The sequence below is a fragment of the Mus pahari genome, chromosome 6 (assembly GCF_900095145.1).
Source record: "Mus pahari chromosome 6, PAHARI_EIJ_v1.1, whole genome shotgun sequence".
In the NCBI taxonomy this organism is placed as follows: Eukaryota; Metazoa; Chordata; class Mammalia; order Rodentia; family Muridae; genus Mus; species Mus pahari.
In genome coordinates this window covers 760,787-783,508 of record NC_034595.1, presented here as the reverse complement: position 1 = coordinate 783,508, position 22,722 = coordinate 760,787, and the positions used below count along the sequence as shown (strand labels likewise).

Below are 22,722 nucleotides of genomic sequence, written 5' to 3'. Positions count from 1 at the left end.
GTGACACTACGGGATCTTGGACAAATCCTTCTTGAAGGTGCAGGGTCTGACCAGACGCAATGACTGACACACCTGCAATCACCTGAGAGGTAGGAAAACTGCTGCCACCTTTATACTTTGAGATTGCATTTTAAAGTAACTTTCAAGATTTCCGGGTGGCTTATGTTTAGACAAATTTGGGGATTAGTACTAATAATCCTTTAGCCTAACAAGTAGTATCATACGAATACCACTTAAGGAAAGTATTTGCAAAGGACAGCTTCAGATGGAGACTAAGTACGCCTTCAGTAAGAAAAAAGACTAAGATGATAAGCCACGACTCCCAGGGTTTAAAAACCATAACTGCAGTTTATTCCAGCCATGTTCCCAGGAGCAGAGAAAAGTTGGCTCCCTGGGGATAGCCCCTCGGTTGTAAGCCCTATTTTGCAAGCCCGACCTTGCATTTCACACACCTCAAACCTGTTGTTTTGTGCCCTAAGGAGAAAAAGTATCAAATTTATCACAGGAAAGTTGTGCTCACATATGTACAACTCTACGGTCACCATAACATCGCTGTTATCAAGCCACACTTGCCCTTCAGGGGAACTAAGGGTCACGTCATATTCCCTCGCTCTCCTCCCCCATTTCCATCAGGAAGTGAAAGGCTACTACAAGAAAGCAAACATTCAAACCATCAAAAATAAGACAAGTTATTTCAAGATAATAAAAAGGGAAGAAACATGACTGTTATGCCTGCAGAGCACAGAACTGCTGGAACACAGCCAGGATATGAGGATCTAACTCGGCCGTGAAGAGCAGGTTCTCCAGGGTCACCATGTACTGCTGGATGATCTGGTGATGCTGTGGACACAGAAAAGAGGCTTTAGTCAGAAAACCAAACAAGCAACCTTGCAGAACATGTCCCTCATAGACCACCCATGCTGGCACATTTCCTGAGACAGCTCAGCCTTGTATAACACTGCAGGGGAAAGAGTGAAGAGACATACAATAATGTAAACCCAAACCCAGTTCTTATAGCCTTGATGCTGGCCCACTGGCCCCAGCTACACTACTGACAGCTGCAGAGCGTGTCTGCAAAGTCAGGACACAAAACATTTTCAAAATCAGCTTGTCTAGGGAGCCAACTCGTCAGAAAGTGGGAACCTTTTCTCTGCAGACTGAAACACACCAAGAAATTTCTATAGGACTAGGGGCTCTCAGTTACCTCTTAAATGGGCTAATAAATATGGGAGATTTGGAGGCTCAAAGAATTGAACTTTAAGAATAATTACTTCTGCATCAATCACTTTTCTGAAACAAAGGTGAACTTAGGGGTTAAAGAGGAAAAATGAACCCCAGTCCCTTGCACATCAGTAAATCTAGCAGAAAGCAGTTTACCTTGTTCCTGTGGGCACACTTTACCATGGGAACATAGATTTTAAAGTAACTTTATAAATCTAATTACTGTTAAGTTAGCGGGCTTTTGTTCCCTTGCTATCCTTCCATGCAAGGCTCCTTAGTATTCCTATATACTCAGCCCAGGGTGTGCGTGCCACAAAGCACCTGGCTAAGTATTTTGTAGAACAGTAGTGGCAGCAAATGCACGTGAACTGAGAGAAGAGGCCTACAAGAGCTGTGTAACCTCCATAACTTTATCAGCACTATTTTTTTTTTCCCAAAGATTTATGTGTATTAGTACACTGTAGCTGTCTTCAGACACACCAGAAGAGCGCACCAGATTCCATTACAGATGTTTGGGAGCCACCATGTAGTTGCTGGGATTTGAACTCAGGACCTCTGGAAGAGCAGTCAATGCTCTTAACTGCTGAGCCATCTCTCCAGCCCAGGACCATTTTTTTTTTAAAAACAACAACAACAACAACAAACCAGTGGTAAGAGTCACAATCTGTGGTCTCGAGCATGACAGACCAGTGTTTTACCACTGACTTTTTAAACTGGAAAGCCTGTGTGACTGAGACAGTGGTGCCGACTATCTGTTCTGGGCCCCTCACAAACCTGTAGGAAGATCTGCTGCAGCCTCTCTATGCAGTTCTTATACCACGGGGTCAATATACTGGTCCCATCTGTTTCACATCGTACCAAGTGCTCAGTCAAGATCATGATGAAACGCTGGACAGGATGCACAAGTTGAAGAAGTATTAGGGAGGAATGCTAACTTCTCAACAAAGCCGAACCAAGAGTTCTCAAAGGTCTTGCTGCTCCACTGGACTGTGGTGTGCACTCCTGACTTTCAGGACTCCCCCAAAACTGTCAACTTAGCAAGGGAGAGATTTAACGTTAAATCCCTTAGCCTCTTGTAGAAATGTGCCCTGGCTTCTGTTAGTGTCAGGGAAGAAAGCAGTCGCCCGAGTCACCTCCATAAGGACTACGGGAGACAGATGCTGAGATGGAGAGCAAACAGTTCACTCACAGTGGCCCCAGGCTGGGACATGCTCTGATGGCAGCTTTGCAAACTAACAGAACGCGTGCCCTTTACATTTCACCTGGAAGATGACGAGGAAAAGGTTCTTCTGCTCGCTCTGAGCAGACTCCACCTTCTCCTGCAGCCTTTCTATTTGTTCCTCCAGGGCACCGTCCTTCCTGTCGCTGCTCCTGTCATCATCATCACTGCGCTGCAAAACAACAAGCCAGTGTGTGTCATCTACCACAGAAGGGGAATGATTAAAAACATCAGCCCCAGGTTCTGCTCCATGGCCCAGGCTGGCCTGCCTCCAGCTCCCTCGAGCTGGTTTTGGGGGTGATGGATTGGAGGGGCTAGGACTCAAACCCAGGAGCTCAGAGACACTAGGGAGTGGCTTCATCACTGAGCCATGCCCCTGACCTGGGGAGGATTTTGTTTTGTTTTGTTTTGTTTTGTTTTGTTTTGTTTTGTTTTTTTGTTTTCCCAGACTGGGTTTCTCTGTATAGTCCTGGCTGTCCTGGAACTCACTCTGTAGACCAGGCTGGCCTTGAACTCAGAAATCCGCCTGCCTCTGCCTCCCAAGTGCTGGGATTAAAGGCATGTGCCACCATGCCCGGCAGGATTTTGTACTAAAGGGCTCTTATTCCCCGAGTGACAGCTCTGGGGAAACTTGGTGGTGTAAATATTGTAGGGGTGAGGCCTACCAGGTGTCACTACCATGGCCGGCATTAAACTCAGGCATTAAAACTTACTTTTCCCCTGGATAGATATGCTCAACCCATACCAGGAACACTCACTACTGTACGTGTGGGGACCAGCCAGCTCATGGCTTCCCCCTAAACAGTCTGTTACCATGGGAATAACGGTCAGGTTGGGACCGAGACTAACTTGTCCCATCTCTCCTCAGCCTCTACAACTGTCTCTCTTCTCTGTGCCAGACTTAGAGATATACAAGTTTTCTTCTAGGAAGCCAACCTAGAGGTGGTAAGCTAGGGAAACAGTTTCTGGTCAACATCAGTGCCATAGCATGTAACAGTTTTATTTAACTTGGAAAAAAAAAAGCCAACTGTCACGGCAATGGCTCGAACTACCCCGCAGATTCTGTCCCAACCTGCGAGCCCTCAGCTCGGCACATGACTTACTCGCTTGTGCTGCCTCGCCAATTTCTCTTTAGCTTCTTCTAGCTCTTTCTGGATCTTCAGAACATGTTTGTTCATCTTACGAATTGTAGAGTGCAAAATTTCCCACACAAACAACCTTAAAGTAATACAGCATTTGGTTAATGTATGTTATGTTACTACAGAGGAAATTATCTACACTGTTTCAGCCTCTTATTCTTAGGGGCTTACAGGGCCTTCTGGCCCATGGGAAGAATGAGGCAGTCTTTTCCAGCAACACTAGCTCAGTACTGCGGTGAATTATGAAGCACCCATCTCCACATGTTAGTCAGGCGGGCTACCAGGGGGCAGGACCATAACCTGTACTTGTCTACCCCTTAAAACACCAACATAAGAGTTGGTCTCTCCTACCATGTGAGCTCTGAGGATCAAACCCAGGGATCTCAGACCATTAGGCTTGACAGCAAGTCCCCTGACCCACTGAGCCATCTTGTTGGCCCTAAAAAAACTTTTGATCATATGTCAGTTCAGGACTCGGTATATTTCAGACAAGTGTGCTCTACAAATAGCAGGTGTTAGTGGAAAAGTTAAGACTGTCACAGATTTTAATTTTATTTCATTTGCTTTCACAATATGTTAACCCTTGCTATTTGGCCCTGATCATCTATAAAGTCTGTGTAACATCACAACGTTACTAGGTGATAGAGCTCTGGTTCAAACCTTGTGAAGTCACGAGACAGCTCTGATGAGAAGATCCAGTTTGCTACCGCAGCACAGTCCACAATCTGTGTACGAATCATCTTATCAACCAGTACAGCAATCATCTACAACAAGAAAAGAGACAGGGGTCAAGTTTCACAGATAAGCAGGCACAATGATAAACAATGCTAGGAAAATGAAACAGTGGGGCTATAAAATGTGATCTTAATGGCAATAGAATTGACCAGTTCAAGCCATAGCTCGTCTTTTTGTTTTCTTCTAGACAGGGTTTCATATAACTAAGGCTGGACTTGAACTCCTGATTTTCCTGCCATTACTTCCCAAGTGCTGCCATTAGAGACATGGGCCACCAGTCTTGATTAGACTAGTCAGCCTTTAGACTTATTTTGCCTTCTGCTATGCTCCAGTATTATAAGAAAAACTATATTAACAATAAAGATTGCATGAAAAGACAACTCTTGAATGGTAGCACACACTCTTTAAGAAACTTTAATTGATAATACCTCAATAAAAATATATGTGTCTGTGTATGTGTAATTTCAACTGAAATCTCCCTACTTTAAAAGCAGCATCTCATGGGTCTTGTTTGTAGAAATGGATAAACATGGTAACTATTTCCTACCAAATATTGTGTTCTAACAATTTTCTTCCTCAGCATCTAATATGTGTGGAAATGTTTTAGCACAAAACCAACCACAATGCCACCTGAAGAATGTGACCGAGATTGTGTCTGGTGAGATGACTCAATGGCTAAGACAATTGATGGCAAGCCAGACAGGCCAGGTTCAATACCCAGGACTCACCATGGTGGAAGGAGAGAATGGACCTGAAATTTGTCCTCTGACTTCACACAGGCCCTGTGACCCTCCCATGCATCCCTAAGCAACAACTCAGTGTAATTTAAAAATCTACCAAGAAGAATGTATCAGTTAATTATTTCCATAATGTGGGAAGCCACAGCCCCTGGGGCCGCACCCCAACATGGCGGCTACAGGAAGAGAGTTCTCATAATAAACAAGTCCTTATTTGGCTGCTGCTGTTATCCGTGCTGATCATTGGCTGAGCTTGCTCACCTGGCAAAGCTACGTTGCCTGGTGTGATTGGTTGGTGTGAATGCATATATATTGGGCTTTCCCCGGGGTTCGGGTGGGAGATGATGAAGATTGAAGCTTGCTGAATAAACTGCTGTTAGAAGAACTGGTGGTTGCGTCTTCCTTGCTGGTCGAGATGGCACAACACCATAAAACCGAGTGTACAGACTTAAGAAACATTCTACTAGTAGCAGATTGCAATCTACCTAATGTCGTATGTGTGCATCTCCATAGCCAGGCCCACGTCTCAGTGAGCAGTGTTACCTGTGGATGGTTCCTCCACACTTCAAACATGACTCTCAGCACGTGCAGCTTCCCCTTATCACTCTCTGCCAGAGTTTTGAAGACTTCATGAAACCTTTAGACAAAGGTGCAAAGTACCACATATAGTTTTACTCATAAGCCTCTTTAATGTCACTGAATTTAAAATATAACACATAAATGCAAAAGAGTCATCACTAAGTACATAAATGTGTTGGAATCGCACCCACAGAAACTTCATCAACTTAGGAGAGTGCTCTTTCCTTCTGGACTCTTACCAAACTTGCTATCTTTAGATGCCAACCCTCGGGCAGGCTTTCATTGCTGCTTCCTCTCTTGGGAAAGGCGTCTAGATGGGCTGGACCCTCTGCCTGTGTAGACGACTGTCCCTGGGACCTAGGCTAGCACTGCTTTACCCACCACATGCACAGCTACACTGCACACACTTAAGGAAGCCACCATAAACCAAACCCCACTCTAGCAAACTATGTAGGAAGGTCTTCATATTTAACAATTTTAGGCAAAATTTACAACGGCACTGGTGCTCAAATGTATATACTTACTTGGCAAGAGCACTGAAGGAGTGACTGAAGGACTTGGCAGCCAAGTGCAGCAGAGTCTGGACGAACACCTCTATTTTCAAGGGGTTAAATCTGAACCCTTCATCTGAAAAATATTTTATAGTAAGATTTAAAAAAGTTAACTGTCAGGCAGTGGTGGCACACAACTTTAATCCCAGCACTTGGGAGGCAGAGGCAGGCAGATTTCTTGAGTTCAAGACTGGCCAGGGCTACACAGAGAAACCCTGTCTCGAAAAAAAAAACGACCCCCAAAAAGTTAACTATAGTAATTCTTTGGTTCTATACCTTGGAATGCTAAGGATAATAACATATGAACATATAATAATGTTCTAGGAAAAGCAAACACCACACTCTACTGATTTCACATACGGAAAACATAGGCTACATAGCAAGACCTTGTGTCAATCCCTTGTGAAAAAGCAGACCCTAACTCTCTCTCATGGGAGTACTTTCAGTTCTTCTACATAACTCAGGGCTGTTTTTGTGGCAGGCTCTCACTATGCACTGTTGCTGGCCTGGAACCTCACACTTGGTTGGATTAACAGGCTTGCACTACCACTCCTGGTTTATGACCCATTTGCTTAAAACCATCACACATCCCTCCTCCATATCCTGATTACGAGACTAAAGCAGAACCAGCAAAACCTCTAACCTAGCCTTACAACTTCTGCCGAGGCTAAGCCTCCTGTCACCACAGCCGACTAACACGGCTGCAGTGGACTCCCCAAACAAATGGCTGTCTCTGCAGACCTGTCATCTGTTCTTTTTGTGCAACCTAGATTCACTTAACTAATATTTCACAGTATGCCTGCTCAAGTACTGATGCAACTCTCTCAGTACTTCTTTAGCCAGTCAGGTAAGCCTTTATTTCATTCTGTCAATTTTCCTATTCATACCAGGAAGATAAAACAAACTAAGATGTTGGCTGAAATTACATGATATGCACTAAGTAAACACTAGGCAGCAGTATCATAATAGCTTATGATTTGGAGAAAGTGTCAGCCATACCTAAAATATGCAAACCACTAAGCCTCCCTACTCAGGAAGCCCTCTTAATATAGACAGGCAGAAAGCAGAATTATCTGGAACCCCTGAATGAAGGATGTGTGATTTTATTTGTATGTAGCACATAGCTTATGTCTTTTTTTGGTAACTGTGCTGCTTTTGAGACAAGGTCTCACTGTGTAGTTCTGGCTGACCTGAAATCCATTATGTAATCTAACCTGGCTTCTAACTCAGAGACCCGCCTACCTCTGCCTTCCAAATCTAAATTAAAAGAGTGCATACCATACCCAGGATGGGTTTTACTAATATAAGCTCTTCCCAGGAATTTTAGGGCCTCTTAGGTGAGGGGTGAAATATGCAGGTTCTCAGAACAGCTGACAGACTGTGGGAGCACCAATAGGTCGCCACAGAGCTTGTGTCACCAGAGCTGTTCTATGCTAACTTGGCCTGAGGCTCAGATGAAGAGGTCATTCTCTCACCGTCATCATCAACCTGGTTAGGGTTTGGTACGTCCTTCAGAATGCTGAAGATCTCATCGTTGGTTGCCTTACTTTTAAAAGCAACAGATAAGCAGAGTGCCACGGAATGTCCAGGAAGAGAATCTAAACACAGAACAGGAGGGAAGGTAGATTAAGCTCAGAGACTCTTCTATGAGCAGCTAAACCAAGTTTGTTATTTCCTTTTAAAACAGCATACTTCAGCCCAAGATCAGTATTTAAACCGTGTATGATACTACAGACAAAAGCTTCACCTACTTCAGTGCCTTTTGATCTAGACTAAGAGAGGTCACACTCAGTGTCATGGGCACACCAGTCCTCAGGTCTCCCAGACATTGGAAATCCAAAAGCTTCTGTCTTTCTGCCAACAACACTTTCTTCTAGAGCAAATGAGTTCAAACAAGGTAAACACCTCCAAGATGAGGACTCTGTGCTTAAACCCTGCATGCTTACTGCTGGTTAGGACTTTGTGAGTACGTGCTTATGGTATAGAATTTATGTTACTATAAAGGTATCAAAGCGAAAAGAAATGTACTTTCAATGTAATTCAGACAATGGTAACAAGAAGGCAATTTTGACATAGGATCATACTAAGACCTGTCATAACCAACATCTGTCACAACAGGCCACACAAGGAGAATCATATAGCTAATACTTGCTGTGAGCCTGTCTCTTAAAGTAGAAGGAAATTCTATGAAAACCAAACAAAAATTTAAAAAATAACCCCCGCCCCCCATACACACACACATATAAGAAAATAAGAAGAACCAAGAAATTTACTTCAGAAGTAAGACAGAAAGCATTTTTTACGAATCAGGTTTGTTAAAGGTTAACAAATGACAAACTTGGGCCAGACCAAGGAGGAAAAGAGGAACTAGAGATAAAAAGAGCTTTCTGTAGTGTGGAAGAAGAACAGTTCTTGTCCTTGCAGCACAAAATGTGAGGCTCATGAATAGTGACAACATTTAGTGCAACCACAACAGCAGGGCTGGAAAACCTGCCCTCTACCTCTGTACCTAACACCAATGCACACCCCGCCTCCCAGAAGCTTAAATGGTCCAACACAAAAGACCACAGCAATTCCAGCACGTCCAATTCATGGTGCAATCCCCCAACCCATGGGGCCAATGGTGAAAGCCATGATGACAAATTTACTTCCAGAAGCAGACTTCGAAGTGCCCAGGGGTCCCAGCACCAGGTGTGCTGGGGGGGTGGGGGGTGTCTCATGTCAACCTGACACAAGCTACTTATCTGAAAGGAGGGACCCCCCAGTGAGAACAGGCCTCCTGAAGACTCAGCTGTAGCTCTTGCTCTCTTTCTCTTGCCTCTTGCTCCCTTGCTCCCCCTCTCTCCACATGGCCATGGCCGACCTCACTTATCTACTCTCTCCTTCTCTCTGCCTTTCTCTGTCTCTGCTACTCTCTTAACTCCCCCCTCCCATGCCCTAAATAAAGTCTTTTTTTTTTTTTTAAAGTATAGAATAGACTCAGCTGTAGGGGATTTTTTAAATTAGTGATTGATGTGGGAGGGCCCAGCCCACTGTGGGTGGCCCCACCGCTGGGCTGGTATCCTGGGTTCTACCATGAAAGCAGGCTCAGCAAGCCAGGGGAGGAAGGCAGTAAGCAGCGTCCCTCCATGGCCTCTGGCCTGCCTGAGTCCTCCTTTCCTTTGGAGATGAACACATGGAGTATAAACCAAATAAACCTTTCCTCTGCTTGCTGTGGTCGCCATGCTCCATCACAGCATGGCAACGCTAACCAGGACAAGATGAACCAATTCAAGACGTCTCCATCATAACAAATGCACACTTTCAGTCTTAGTACATTCCAGGAAAGAATTCCTCTTACTACTCTTTGTACTGTATTAAAAGTTCATGTGAAAAAACACTGTAAACAATATAAATAGAAGAAACCTAAAAGCTAATAATAACACAAAATCCTTAATCTAGTGGCTAATATGGGTTACTTTTCAAATGCAGAAATAAGTCAGTTTCCCCCCTATGAACAACCAGCTTCAGAGCACGCACAGAGCAGTCTGTGAAGGAGAGGCTTGTCGATTCATTACTTACTGCTACTTTCATCTCCATACTTGTAAATGCAGGTTGGGTTTGCAGGACACAGAGCTGAGAAGGTGGGAGGAACAATATCTAATATATGTTGATGGTAAGACAACCTACAACACAAATAAGAGCCTCAGAAAAGTCTCATGTTTCAGTCTTTGGTAATACTCAACTTGCCCAGAACGCCAGAACCCAAGATCCCAAACTCAGTGAACAACCAAGAAGCAAATGGGGACAGTCCTTCACGCCTTTGAGTAAATCAGCATAGGTGAGCTCTGGCCTGTTCAGACACTGGCTTTACAGTAAGGGTTCAGGGCCCCACAGTCTGCCGGTGAGAGACGGAAGTGAGAGCCGGTTGGGTGCGGGTCAGATGGCATGGCTGGGAGGTTGGATGTGACATAGCAAAGCATAAATGGGAGACTGCCCTGCCTGACAGAGCATTACACAGAATTTCCTATGTTGGGTTGGATGTGAAAAGAGGGATATACCACGAAAACATGCACACAGTGTCTTCCCAAAGGCCTCAACCCAGCTACTCCTTAAAATGCACATTAAGAGCTTAATCACAGTTCCCCAAAACACTCCATTAATTACAAACTAAGGGTGCTGTAAATAGGTGGCTCTAGGAGAGGACTAAGAAAACACAAATTAAATAAAAACCCAAGTTTAGAAAATAAGAAAATATTCATTAATGTTGGGAGACATAGAAAAGAATCTCATTGGCCTAATTCACATAAAATCCAAATGGTACAGCTAACTAACTGAAGCCTAAATCTTGATTCAAAAGTGAGGTGGGAGATGGACAAACAGCAGGACTTAGGAAAGAATACCGTGGACATGCACCACAAGCGCAAAACAGAGGAAAGAGAAATCCTGTCACCAGTTCAAGCAGTCTCCTTCATGAGCAGCCGAGAGCTAAACCAGGAAGACAAGTGAGAAGAGCTTACCTCATACACTTCTCTAGAACTTCTCTTACAAACTTTGGTTTGGGACTTTCAAGATCCTGAGTAAGACAATCTGACCTGGGGAGGAAATCTGGATTTATTAAGTTAATCTGCATTCCTGGCTTATACTAGGATCTTTCTACCTTTTATCTCACCCACATATCGTAACTAAATAGCAATGAAAAAAATACTTGAGACAACAGACTTTTTTTTTTTTTTTTTTTTTTTTTTGGTTTTTCAAGACAGGGTTTCTCTGTATAGCCTTGACTGTCCTGGAACTCACTTTGTAGACCAGGCTGGCCTCGAACTCAGAAATCCCCCTGTCTCTGCCTCCCAAGTGCTGGGATCAAAGGCGTGCGCCCTTCTATCCAGCTGAATCCCAGCTTCTTAAACAGTGGGTTTCAAACCAATGATGGGTCATGTACAATGGAACTCACTTTGTAGACCAGGCTGGCCTCGAACTCAGAAATCCGCCTGCCTCTGCCTCCTGAGTGCTGGGATCAAAGGCGTGCGCCATCATGCCCGGCGACAATAGACTATTTTAAAAGTGATTTTTAGAGGCTGGTGAGATGGCTCAGTGATTAGTACTGGTTGTTTTCCAGAGATCCTGAGTTCAATTCCCAGAACCCACAATGGTGGCTGGCCCGTGACAATCTATAAAGGGATCTGATGCTCTCTTCTGGTATGCAGCTGTACATGCAGACAGAGTACTCATAGAGTTTTAAATACTAAGGTTCATAAGCTGCCCCCATGACTGTGACATGCACAGGCAGGAGAGCAGAGGACAGCCTTGGGCATTGCTCCCTGGGGCACCCACTTTGATTTTTGAGATAAGTGTTTCTCACTAGGCCCAGAACTGACCCATTAGGTTAGGGTAGCTGGCTAGTGAGCTTCAGGGATCTGTCAATATGTCTAGGATTAGAAGCCCACATCTCACTGGGTAGTTCTGGTAGTCTGGAACTTACTATGTAGTTGGCCAGCCTCCAACTCATAGAGATGGGCATGCCTCTGCTTCCCGAGTGCTGGGATTAAAGGCGTGTGCAACCACGCAGGGCTCAACATGGGTTTTTTAACATGGGCTCTGGAGATCAAAAGTTGGGTCTTTATGTTTGAGTAGGAAGCACTTTATTGACTGAGCATCTCCAGTTGTTTTACATAAGGAAGGATAAAACATTACACTTACCAATCTTCCCAGCTCCAACGGAATTGAAAATTACTTAGATGATGAGAAAACCAATTAATAAACCTACATTGGGGAGTGGAGAACAGAAAATGAAGAGTGTAATTTAGACCACAGTTATAAAATCCATTATACAGCTCAACTGTCTTGGTGCACACCCCACTACCCATAGCTTCTTTAACTGTTTTCTCAGCAAAGCCTCTGACTCCCTGTCCTATGTCCTAGATATCTCATCTCTTACAATGGGGCTACCTTTTATTCTTGTTAGGGAACAGCTATGATTTAAGCTCATGTTTTGTGCAAAATACATAATCCTCACAGCTATGAAGGGGAATATTATTTTTCTCAGGTGTAACTGTTGATGAAATGGAAGTAGTTAAAAATTAAATTGTAGTTAAATGTTTACAAAGAATTTCCAAACGGCAGAATCAGAGTAAGCGTCTCATGTTTTGCTGGGAATTGAGCATGGGTCCCTGGGAGAGCAGCCAGTGCTCTTAACCATGGAGCCTTTCACCAGCTCTTAGTCTCTCATACTTAAAACCATGACCTCTAAAAAGTGTAACTACTTCTTCATTTCTGTGTTTACATTGTATGTATAGATGTATGTATGCGAGCATGAATGTATGTGTGTGTACATATGTATGGTGTGCATGCAGTGCCAGTGGCCAGTGGGATCTTCTGGAGCTGGAGCTACATCGTTGTAAAGCTTTGGGATGTGGGTGCTAAGAACCAAATTCAGGTCCTCTGGAAGAGCAGCGAGCACCTTGACTGCTGATCCTCTCCAGCCCACTCCAACCTTTTCATGACAGCCTACATGCCTGAGGCTCCCCACTTAAAAACACTCAGCTCTCAGACAGGAAACATCTTAGTGTGTTCAATAGTGCTATGAAGACCGTCTAAGTACTCAATGTTTACAGAATTGGTACTCAATTAGAGACACTGGAAGACACTTACTTAAAGCACTTCCCTCAAACTCTGATTTCAATCATTTGAAATGTTTCAAGGTCATAGATGGAGACGGTTCTCACAGATAACTTTTCAATAAAAGATTTGATAAGAGATACAGATTATTAGATAAATGTTTAGTTTTTGCTCCGACCTGACTTGGGAAATGGACAGAAGAAAAAAACCAGTAAAGGTAGTCACAGAGACTTTCCCCCAAAGGACACAATGATCAAGGAGTGATCTTGTTCTAACATTTCCAAGGTAGGTTCTGTTCATTGATTTAATGTAAAATGAAATTGTACAGTCACAGGTTTGAAGATACTTCTCTATGCTTTCAAAACAGATTATCTGTAAATGTTTATATACAGTAAATGCATTATTAGATTTATCATTCAAAGTAAGCTTATCTTAAAGACTTGCAGATGCAACTAAGCAGGAAAAGTTAAAGGAAAATAAATGAAATTATTAGAGAAAAGCAAGCATGGCGCCAGCAGCCTGAAACCGAGCAGACTGTGGCGCTCTAACGGGCGCTACTACTACACACGGGGCTCAGAAAGCAGGGAACAATTCGGAAATCCTTGACAGTCTTCTGAGGATTCCTGCAGGCACTAACCTAGCCGTCCATACCTGTCTACACACGTGGTACTCATCGTGTCCAGACGCATGTACAGCATCTCAGTGGCCTGCGCGAGCTGTGATCGGAGGGTAAGGAAAACCACTTCCCACTCTTCTTTGAATAAGTATGATGAGAGAAATGAGAAATGAAACCCAGGCTCTGGGTCTCTCCTAAGGACATGAAGTGTCTTCCACCCTTCCACATAACTCACCTTGTTTTTCAGGGTTCAGCTGTTGATGACGGACAATATCCCCGACTTCAGCTGTCCATGATGGACAGTATCCCTGACTGCTTTGTATGCACCCCTCAGCCATGTGAGACCCCTCCACAAGCATATACCCATCTTTTGTCATAAATGAATCTTTACATGTTTTCAAAATTTTACAAAGATAGTACCATGTTCTGTAAATCTGTTCTTTCCTTCAGCATAATTTATTTTTCAACTTATGCTGTTCACTACGTTAAAAACAAGTCTTTTTTTGTTGCTGAACTGAATATTACCATTGCAAGGAAACAAAATTTGTTATCTATTCATGTATTGTTGGACACAGGCTATTTCTGATTTGGAAATATCACAAATATAATTTCTATAAGTATTATGCCCAATTCTATTTCTAAAAAGTCATCTCATCTTTAAGAATGAAAACCACTATCACAACAAAAGCAAACAAAAATTTTTCTAAAATCTGTAGTGATCACTAGCAGTAAACTATCTCTGAAAACAAAAATTCCCTATGAAATAACTGGAGATGGACGTTCAGGATGTACAAAAAGAAACAGACACCTGGGATTGTGGGTATATATGCTTCTAGATAGTGTCATGTATAGAATATTTTTTTTCTTTCAAATGCCAAGAAGATAAAAAAAAATACTTGAAATTGGAGTATTTTCTGATCTTTTAATTATCTGAAAGGAAGTTCAGAAATTAAGACTGAGAGGCAGGTAGGATAAAGTTATAAGACAAAAAAAATGTAGTAAAAAAAGAAACTTTTCATCATCTAAGAGGGAGACAGTAAAATAAATAAATAAATAAATAAATAAATAAATAAATAAATAAATAAATAGAAGGGTCTGACCAACAGGGTGCTGTGAAATGAGTGTCAGGCTGGAGATAAGTACAATGGCTTATGAGACACATGAGAAAGCTGTAGGGCAGACCATGCTAAGTACAAGCTGTTGATGCTTACCACTGAAGGTCAAAAGCATCGTGGGTACACGTGCAAGCAGGGGCGGAGACTGCAAGGGACACACACGTGTGTGGGCGCGCGCGCACGCGCACGCGCACGCGCACACACACACACACACAAAACATAAACACACACACACAGTTACAGACATGGAACTACTTATTTAAATCATGCAACTTATCTAATGAGCTTATAGAAGGCCTGAGGTCCTGAAAGTGCAGAATATACATTTTCTTCATGAAACTATTGTTTTAAAAGGCAAATGAATGGCTGGACATGGCCTCAAACCTGTAATCCCAGGGCCTGGAGTCTGAGGCCCTCCTGGGCTAGAGTAAGGCCCTGCCTCAGAAGACAAACAAAAGGCAATACCAGCATTATTAGTGTGTCGTGAAAGGAACAGGATCCTACCAAGGGGAAGAAAGCAGCTTTTAAGCCACAACACCACATTCTATGTTAAGTAGAGAGGGATGCTATATGTTAACTTCACAAACATTCATTTTGTTCAACGTGTTATTTACTTAAAAACAAAGCAAATGAAATCATTATCCTTAAAACCCAAAGCACAGGAACATGAAGGTGAACCTGAGAAAAATAGCTCCATACTGTGTACTCTTTTAAAAGCACAGCCAAAGTGTGTACACTTAAAACCATAAAAGGATACCACTTGGGGCAGAGAGCCTGGCTGAAGTTTGCACAGTTCGATTAGCAGTGTAGTGTACATCACGTCAATGTGAGGAGGCGCTGGAAGCTGAAACAGCTCTGCAAAGATCACCTGGGAAACAACCCAGAGTCAGAAACCTACACCTCAGTTATCTTTGCATTTCTACATTAGAAAGACCTACATATTACAATCCAACCACAAACTCCAAGACACCTACAAGGGGAAAGGAACTACCTTTAATTCTGAGACCTACAACTGAACAACATGAACATCCCCCTTTCTACACCAAGAGTCTGCTAGAGGAAGGCTGCTGTGATCTACAGTGCTCAAGAGTCCATCCTTGAAGTCTCAGAGTTGACTGACTGAGGTTGGCACTACATCGAGAGGCTCAATCAGTGGAGCTGCATTCCTGTGGGTAATGCGAACTCTTGGTGGACCAGAGATGGAGACAGCTGAGTGTCTACACAGCTACTCACACCAGACCTCGGATCTTTTGGGGAGGCTATTTCCTACCCTCTCCTAAACGTCTAACACCTTAGTCTGCACTCTTTCCACTTAGTGCATGATGAATTCTTAACATTTTCAGATTTAAAAATAGTGTGGTGGCACATGCCTAGTCAGCAACTCAGGAGGGCCATGAGTCCTGGATCAGGTTGCGTGATATGGTGACACCCAGTCTTTTGTATTTTGAGACAGGGTTTTTCTGTGTAGCCTGGCTGTCCTGTACTTCCTTTGTAGACCAGTCTAGTCTCAAACTCAGAGATCCCCCTGTCTCTGCCTCCCAGGTGCCTGGAGTAAAGGTGTGTGGCACGAGAGAGAGAGAGAGAGAGAGAGAGAGAGAGAGAGAGAGAGAGAGAGAGAGAGAGAGAGAGAGAGAGANAGAGAGAGAAGAGGCAGCTGAGGCCAGCAAGATGATCCAACGGGTAATGGCTCTGAGTCCCACCCTCCTTTCTTCCTTTCCTAGCAAGGTTAACTGAGAACCAAAGCTGCTGTCATTTCCTTAACCCTTCTATTCATTTTCGGAGCCTGATGAATACCAGGAAAGTGAGGCTCAGCACCCCATGGCATACGTACCTCCACTATGTGGTAGTTCAAGGGAATCTTGTTCTTCCCTGGATAGCTCACCAGCTGGGCAGCGCTGTAAAAAGTGATTTAAGTCAGTAAGTCTACAAAGGTACATGAAACCCAACAGCCCTAAATATAGTGAATTTAGCTGAAAAGCATTCTTCGCTGTCATGTTCTAGTACTCAGTTATTTATTAACATGGCATAAATTATCTTACACACAAAATGGAAGCAAAGTAGTAATATCAGCACCTTCCGCTCCACTCCCAAATACATTTCTCCTCAAAGTCTAAGCCAAAACTTCCCAGCTCTATGACAATTTACTAACACTTAGGTTTCTAAATGCTAGAAAACAGAAAAACAGAAACAAAAACAGATATAGTATGCTTTAATTTCCATACATCCAAATAAAACCAGCCTACTATTTAATTTTAGCATATTTGTGTGTGTGTGGGTGGGGGTGGGGGTGTGTGCGCGCTCATATGTTCCGAGGTCAAGAGGTCAGGGTTGACTGTCTTCTGCAAGTGTTTCTCACTACCCCTGGGCTTCAGGGCTGGAGAGGTGGCTCAGCAGTTAAGGAGACTGGCTGCTCTTCCAGAGGACCCAGGCTCCATTCCAGCACCCACCTGGCAGCTCACAACTGTCTGTAACCCCATTTCCAGATGACTCAAGGCTCTCTTATGGCCTTTGAGAGCACTGGATGCACATTTGGTATACAACTATACATGCATGGAAAATACTCATACACATAAAAAAATATTTCAAACAAAATACCTGGGGTACGCTGATTGGCCTGACTGATGGGACAGCAGCCCCTGGGGATACTCCTGCTTCAGTGTTTCCAGACCTGAGCTGAGGCTGAGTGCCAGCACCTGACTGTTACATGCACACCTGAACGCTGGCCTCACGCTTGCTAGGCTACTCAGCATATAGTCTATCTTATAAAAGAACCACAGTGCCTTCCTACTCCCTTTACAGTGCCACACAGGGATCTTACCAAGTCTTCCTTTCCTTCCAGTAGGACTTGATGATGCAGTGAAGATTCTCCTCGATGACAAACCTCTCCACCGAATGGCTCCCTGGCATAACAGGGCCCTGGAAAGGAGACCAAGTGTACTCATACGCACAACCACTAAACAGCTTTCTTTCATTTATTCAATAAATACTTGAGACTAGGGCTGAATTGTTGTGCTATATAACTACCACGGATCGAGTGTATAGTACTCCTGAGATATCTGTAATGATACCAGAACCATTTTATAATTTTATTTTAAAAACTCCATCACACCGGGCATGGTGGTGCACGCCTTTAATTCCAGCACTCGGGAGGCAGAGGCAGGCGGATTTCTGAGTTCGAGGCCAGCCTGGTCTACAGAGTGAGTTCCAGGACAGCCAGGGCTATACAGAGAAACCCTGTCTTGAAAAACAAAAACAAACAAACAAACAAACAAAGGAAAAACTCCATCACTCTGTCTGTCTGTCTGTGTATGGGTGTGTGCCACGGGAGAGATCAGAGAACACTTGTGGGGACTGGCTCTCTCTTTACTATGGGGGTCTGGCAACAATGATGGAACTCTGGTGTCAGGTTTCATGGTCCATGCTTTTATCCACTGAAGCATCGCCCACTTTCTAAATTTAATAAACACTTTTAAAAGACACTATCAAAATAACAAGAGTATGTTATTTTGAGGTAACTATTTTGAAGTATTTATACTCTGTGCCAGAGGAAGGTCAGGCTGTGTGCAACAACAAAAAGGAAATGTAATTATCACAGGAGAAATATATACTGAGGTCAAATTCTTGTTTCCTTCACCACAATAATAATTAACTGATCACAAAGACTAAATGGCATGAATATAAACTAGATTTTCAGTTGATAAACCTAATTAGGTCATCATATAATTTTGAATCAAGGTGCTTTCTTATTATTTAATACAGCAGACTTGGCAATCAAGTCCCCCAGCATTCAGGGGAGGCATTACACTGATCTGTGTGAGGTTAAATGATCCTGACCTAGCCCTTCCCACTAGTGCTCCAGGCAGATCCAGGGAGAAGTTGGCTGTGAGCCTGGGAAGGAGGCATTTGGAATCTCGGCTTTATTTTTGTTTGTATTCTTTTCTTTAAAGAGAAAATTAAGAAAAATAAACAACAACAACAACAAAATCAAAGCCAAACCAAACCAAAGGTCCTGTGTAGTGGTATTTCATACAAAGACAGCTGGTTTTGATTACATATACTTCATATTTCACTTGTGCCAACAACATAGACCTTAAAGTCCCTCTCTTGGAATACATTTGTTCTCTAAGAATCTGGTGCATGAAACTCATGTGACAAGGTAACCAGAGAAGCAGAGCCAGGCACAGCACCTTAAAATAAACAGGGTGCTCACTCACAAACTCGAACCCTGAAAAGCCTACTGTGCTGGGGCTGAGGCTGAACTGCTGCACGTGACCAGGGCGGAGCTCACAGTAGCTCTGCTACCGTAAGCTTCTCTCCAGAAACAATCTAGTAGTCACCTGCTTGCTGCCTGCTCCCAAGGCAGACATACACATTGAGATACAAATAATTAGTATGTGCCTAAATATTAATTTTATATCAAATACCAAAGAAAAAAATCTTTTTTTTCTATTAAAGAGTTGCCAACAATTTAGCTTCATAATAAAAAACATAAAAAGTAGAACTAGAATATTAACTTGGAGGCTGATGAAAATATTTTTAATAATTGTATAATATGAATAGCGTAAACTAAGTTGTTTAAAAATATTGATAATTTAGAAAAGGAAGCTTTTTTTTTTTTTTTTTTTTTTTTAATATTAACAATAGCTAAATAGGACTGGGAGTGTAGCTTGGTCAGTAGCTTGCTTAGCATGCACAAAGCCCTGGGTTCAATGTAAGACTGGATGTGGTGGGGAATGTTTGTAATCACAATAGAGGCAGAGGCAGGAGGATCACAAGTTAAAGGTCATCCTGAAGTGCAATAGCAAATACAATGCTACAAGGGCCCCTTTCTCAGGGGAAAAAAAAGCTGGAATAGGCAGCATAGAGGTTCACAAGTACTGTCTCAGAATTCAAGAGGCCAAGACAGGAGGACAGTCACAATGAAGACGGACCGGGCTGCAGAAAAACACACACTAAGCAAACACGAGACACTGGCTAAACACGGCGCCCGGAGACGGCCCAGTGGAAGGACCCCAGAATCCACATAAAAGCTAGACCAGGTGGCATGTACCTCTATCCCCAGCACTGTGGGAGCCTCAAGACAGGGAGATTTGTAGGGTTTACTAGTCATCCAGTGTAGCTACAATGGTGAGCTCCAGGGTCTTTGAGAGACCTGGCCAAACCCATCCCGCAAAGGTAAAGAGCAATGACTGGCAGCTGGAGCCAACCTCTGGCTACCCCATGCACACAACACACCCCCACCCTACAACTAAAATTGAGCCCTCATTATATGAGGTATCAAGGTATTTTACATGAGATAATAATTTAACCTGTCTAGATATATGAGGCAAAAGAAGTAAATTACTCCCATGTGGGCCCAGGTAGTATTTGCATGAAAATGCAAGCTAACTTGGCTCTCAACTTACCCTCTAGACTATAAAACAAAGTGATATAGTTTGCTGAATTTAAACACTAAATTGATTTTCAATCTTCTTATGCTACCAAAAGAAAAAAGAAAAAAAAAAAACCTTGAAAATTCAAAGGTTATTTCAGAGCTGGGCAAGGTGGTACAAGCCTGTAGTCCCAGCACCGGAAAGGCTGAGATACGAGAATCTGTAAACTCAAAGCCAATCTGGGTTCCAGACAAAGAACCCTGTCTCAAAATATTAGTCAAAGGAAACTAAGTCACAGTGCAGCTTCAAGCCAGGCCCTTCCTGGAGGTCTCCTCCACTCACGTACTTCTGGGTCATCTGTGTAGTCAAACATCCTGAAGATGACCCTGGGCATTGGGTACACGGAGTCCTCGGTGTGGGGCGGTGGTGTGAAAGGAGGCAGGTTGTGCTGCAGAGCTTCACAGAGGATGCTGTCAAAGGCAAGGTAGGGTCTTAGGATGTGCCTCTCCTGCCACCGGTCTTTTTTCAATTTCTGAATCTGGGCCCACAGGCAATCTAAATACTAAAAAGAGATTTTAATGTTTAATAGATACATTTTGGCTAAACAATACAGAAAAGTCTACCCTCTAAAATGCACAACAAGGTGAACACTTTAGTATTTCATACAGTAGTAAGAATGGCACTAAGTTTTTGTTTTCATTTAAAATCTTAAAATTTAATGTGCACACACTTGCCACAGAGTCACATGTAGGTCAGAGGACAGCTCCTGTCAGGTGTTGCTCTCCCTTTGTAGTCTCCAGCTCTATCTCAGGCCACCCTCACCTACTGAGCAGGCTCACTCTCCATTTCTACTGAAGCAGTTTGTTTTCAGAAGCACATTTGGAGTTGTTACTTCTGCTATTTTTAAAATTGAGTATTTAGATATAAAACTTGTCAAGTCTTTGTAAACTGGTATTCTAAAAAGCAAGGGGCTATTTCAATTACATTCTAACATCTACTAACTAGCCCCTCTACGCTTCAGACTCTGAGAAAATGAACTCCTCACTCAAGTGCTTAGAGGCCTAGCTAAGACCTACACGTGCGACCGGCTGAACATTGTCTGAGGTCGTAGTTGTTCTCATTTGTACAGCACACACGAGCGCAGAGGACAGCCTGTAGGAGTCAGGTTCCTTCTTCCACAGTGTGGGTCCGGGAACCCAATGCCGGGTTGGGCTGGCGGCAGCACCTTTACCCACTGCACCATCTCACTGACTCAGTTTAAGCATGTTACAGAGGTAAGAATCTACTCAAGAGCTAGGTTTACATTACAAGATGGAAATCAATTCACCTCTTCTTGTGGATGTGGTTTATCGGCAGTCCAGACTTGTAACATGGGCACGTGTGTCTTCTGGCGTCTTCTAAAGATAAAGGAAAATCCACTCTTAGGATTTAAAACGTAAAATGGTTCTCGTGATTAACTAAAGCAATGAAAATCATTTCTGTCCATCAGATCAGCAGATTAACATTTTTTGATCATGGTTTACAGATCATCAGTATATAGGTATTTCTGTATCTCAAACACTGATGGCACAGAGAATTAATTGGCACAACCTCGTTCTGGAACAGTATGTCTCTGGAAGACAATCTATATCTGTCAAAAATCTCAACTGTTCTGAATGTTTACCCAACAATGTCATTTCTATGAATTCATATCCCCATAAATACAGTTGCAAATATATATGCACACATACACACAAGAATATTCCCATCTTGTTTATAGTACCAGGAACCTGCACAGGCTAAATATTCACAGAGTGTGAACTAATAAAGAGAAATTATGTCCTATTTCCAAAAAAAAAAGAATACTGTTAATACTGTTCCAATCAGATGGAACCATGTGCTTTTATATAACAACTGCAAAGAAAAAAGCATGTAAATAAGTGCACATGCATGCAAGTAAGTGTATACTCGCTAGATCGACATTTGTATAAAATCAAGCCTGTATTTCCACACTTACATTTGCAGGCACACAGATATGTAAAAAGGTCTTTAGATGTCATGTTCATTTGTACCAAACACAGCAATATTAATGGTATTCAAAGAAGTATGACAAAAGTCGGTCTGTGAACGCTGAAGGAGCACAGGGTCATTAACTGTCATTATGGTGTGAGGTAATTAGGGATGCTTACTAACAAGGCCCATTGTTTGTACCTAATAAAATAAAGCTTGTTTTTTACACTGGCCTGGGGAAGGGCTTGGCTTAGAATTAACATGTACCTATTCAGAACACATTAGTAACATATCTGAACTTTTTTCAGTCAACTCAGTAGCCTGAGCAGAGAGGTGATTTTAAGTCACAGGTGACTGAGCTTACGAACACTAGAACTCTAGCGAGAAGAGCTGTTATACTGCAGTGTTGTATCATGATCATACGAAAACAGCTTAAAAGAGTCGTTACCAACTTGTTGCACTAACAAAGTACTGAGGTCTTAGTAAGTTATGGCAGCAGGAGAATGAAATTAAATGAACAGTTTCTGTAACTTTATGGTACTGTTTTATTTTTTAGAAGTGGAACTGAAGTGGTGTTATTGCTCACAGAGAACTTAAGGCATTTATTGCATCAACAGGATATGCAAACAAGGAAGCACAGGCGAGCGATGGCCTTACTTGAGATAGCTTTCAGTGCTGGAGAAGATTCGGTCCATTTCTGCATCTTTCTTTTCATACAACTCCTTTCCAACCCAGGGCAAGGATGACAGAAACGCATACACATACCAATCCCGTCGCACCTGAACAAGTTTAAAAGGGTAATTAAAAAAAAAAATGCATGCTAGTTAATTTTATTTATTTATTAACCATTCT

At 42.8% G+C, this 22,722-nt stretch overlaps 1 protein-coding gene across 1 annotated transcript in view; it reads right to left on the bottom strand.

Annotated features, from left to right (window-relative positions):
• Positions 1–328: 328 nt before the first annotated feature.
• Ncbp1 (nuclear cap binding protein subunit 1) overlaps positions 329–22,722 on the bottom strand; it is a 35,137-nt gene continuing 12,743 nt past the window's right edge. Inside the window, exons 6-23 of the mRNA XM_021199849.2 lie at positions 22,528–22,649; positions 21,209–21,278; positions 20,228–20,443; positions 17,328–17,425; positions 16,341–16,404; positions 15,267–15,377; positions 13,430–13,494; positions 11,861–11,923; positions 10,681–10,755; positions 9,743–9,846; positions 7,657–7,779; positions 6,155–6,257; positions 5,595–5,688; positions 4,240–4,343; positions 3,544–3,658; positions 2,484–2,612; positions 1,996–2,109; positions 329–840 (exon numbers count right to left, since the gene is read on the bottom strand). Coding sequence (XP_021055508.1) covers positions 727–840; positions 1,996–2,109; positions 2,484–2,612; positions 3,544–3,658; positions 4,240–4,343; positions 5,595–5,688; positions 6,155–6,257; positions 7,657–7,779; positions 9,743–9,846; positions 10,681–10,755; positions 11,861–11,923; positions 13,430–13,494; positions 15,267–15,377; positions 16,341–16,404; positions 17,328–17,425; positions 20,228–20,443; positions 21,209–21,278; positions 22,528–22,649 — 1,884 coding nt within the window. The 3' untranslated portion in view covers positions 329–726. The remainder of the gene's footprint in view (positions 841–1,995; positions 2,110–2,483; positions 2,613–3,543; positions 3,659–4,239; positions 4,344–5,594; positions 5,689–6,154; positions 6,258–7,656; positions 7,780–9,742; positions 9,847–10,680; positions 10,756–11,860; positions 11,924–13,429; positions 13,495–15,266; positions 15,378–16,340; positions 16,405–17,327; positions 17,426–20,227; positions 20,444–21,208; positions 21,279–22,527; positions 22,650–22,722) is intronic.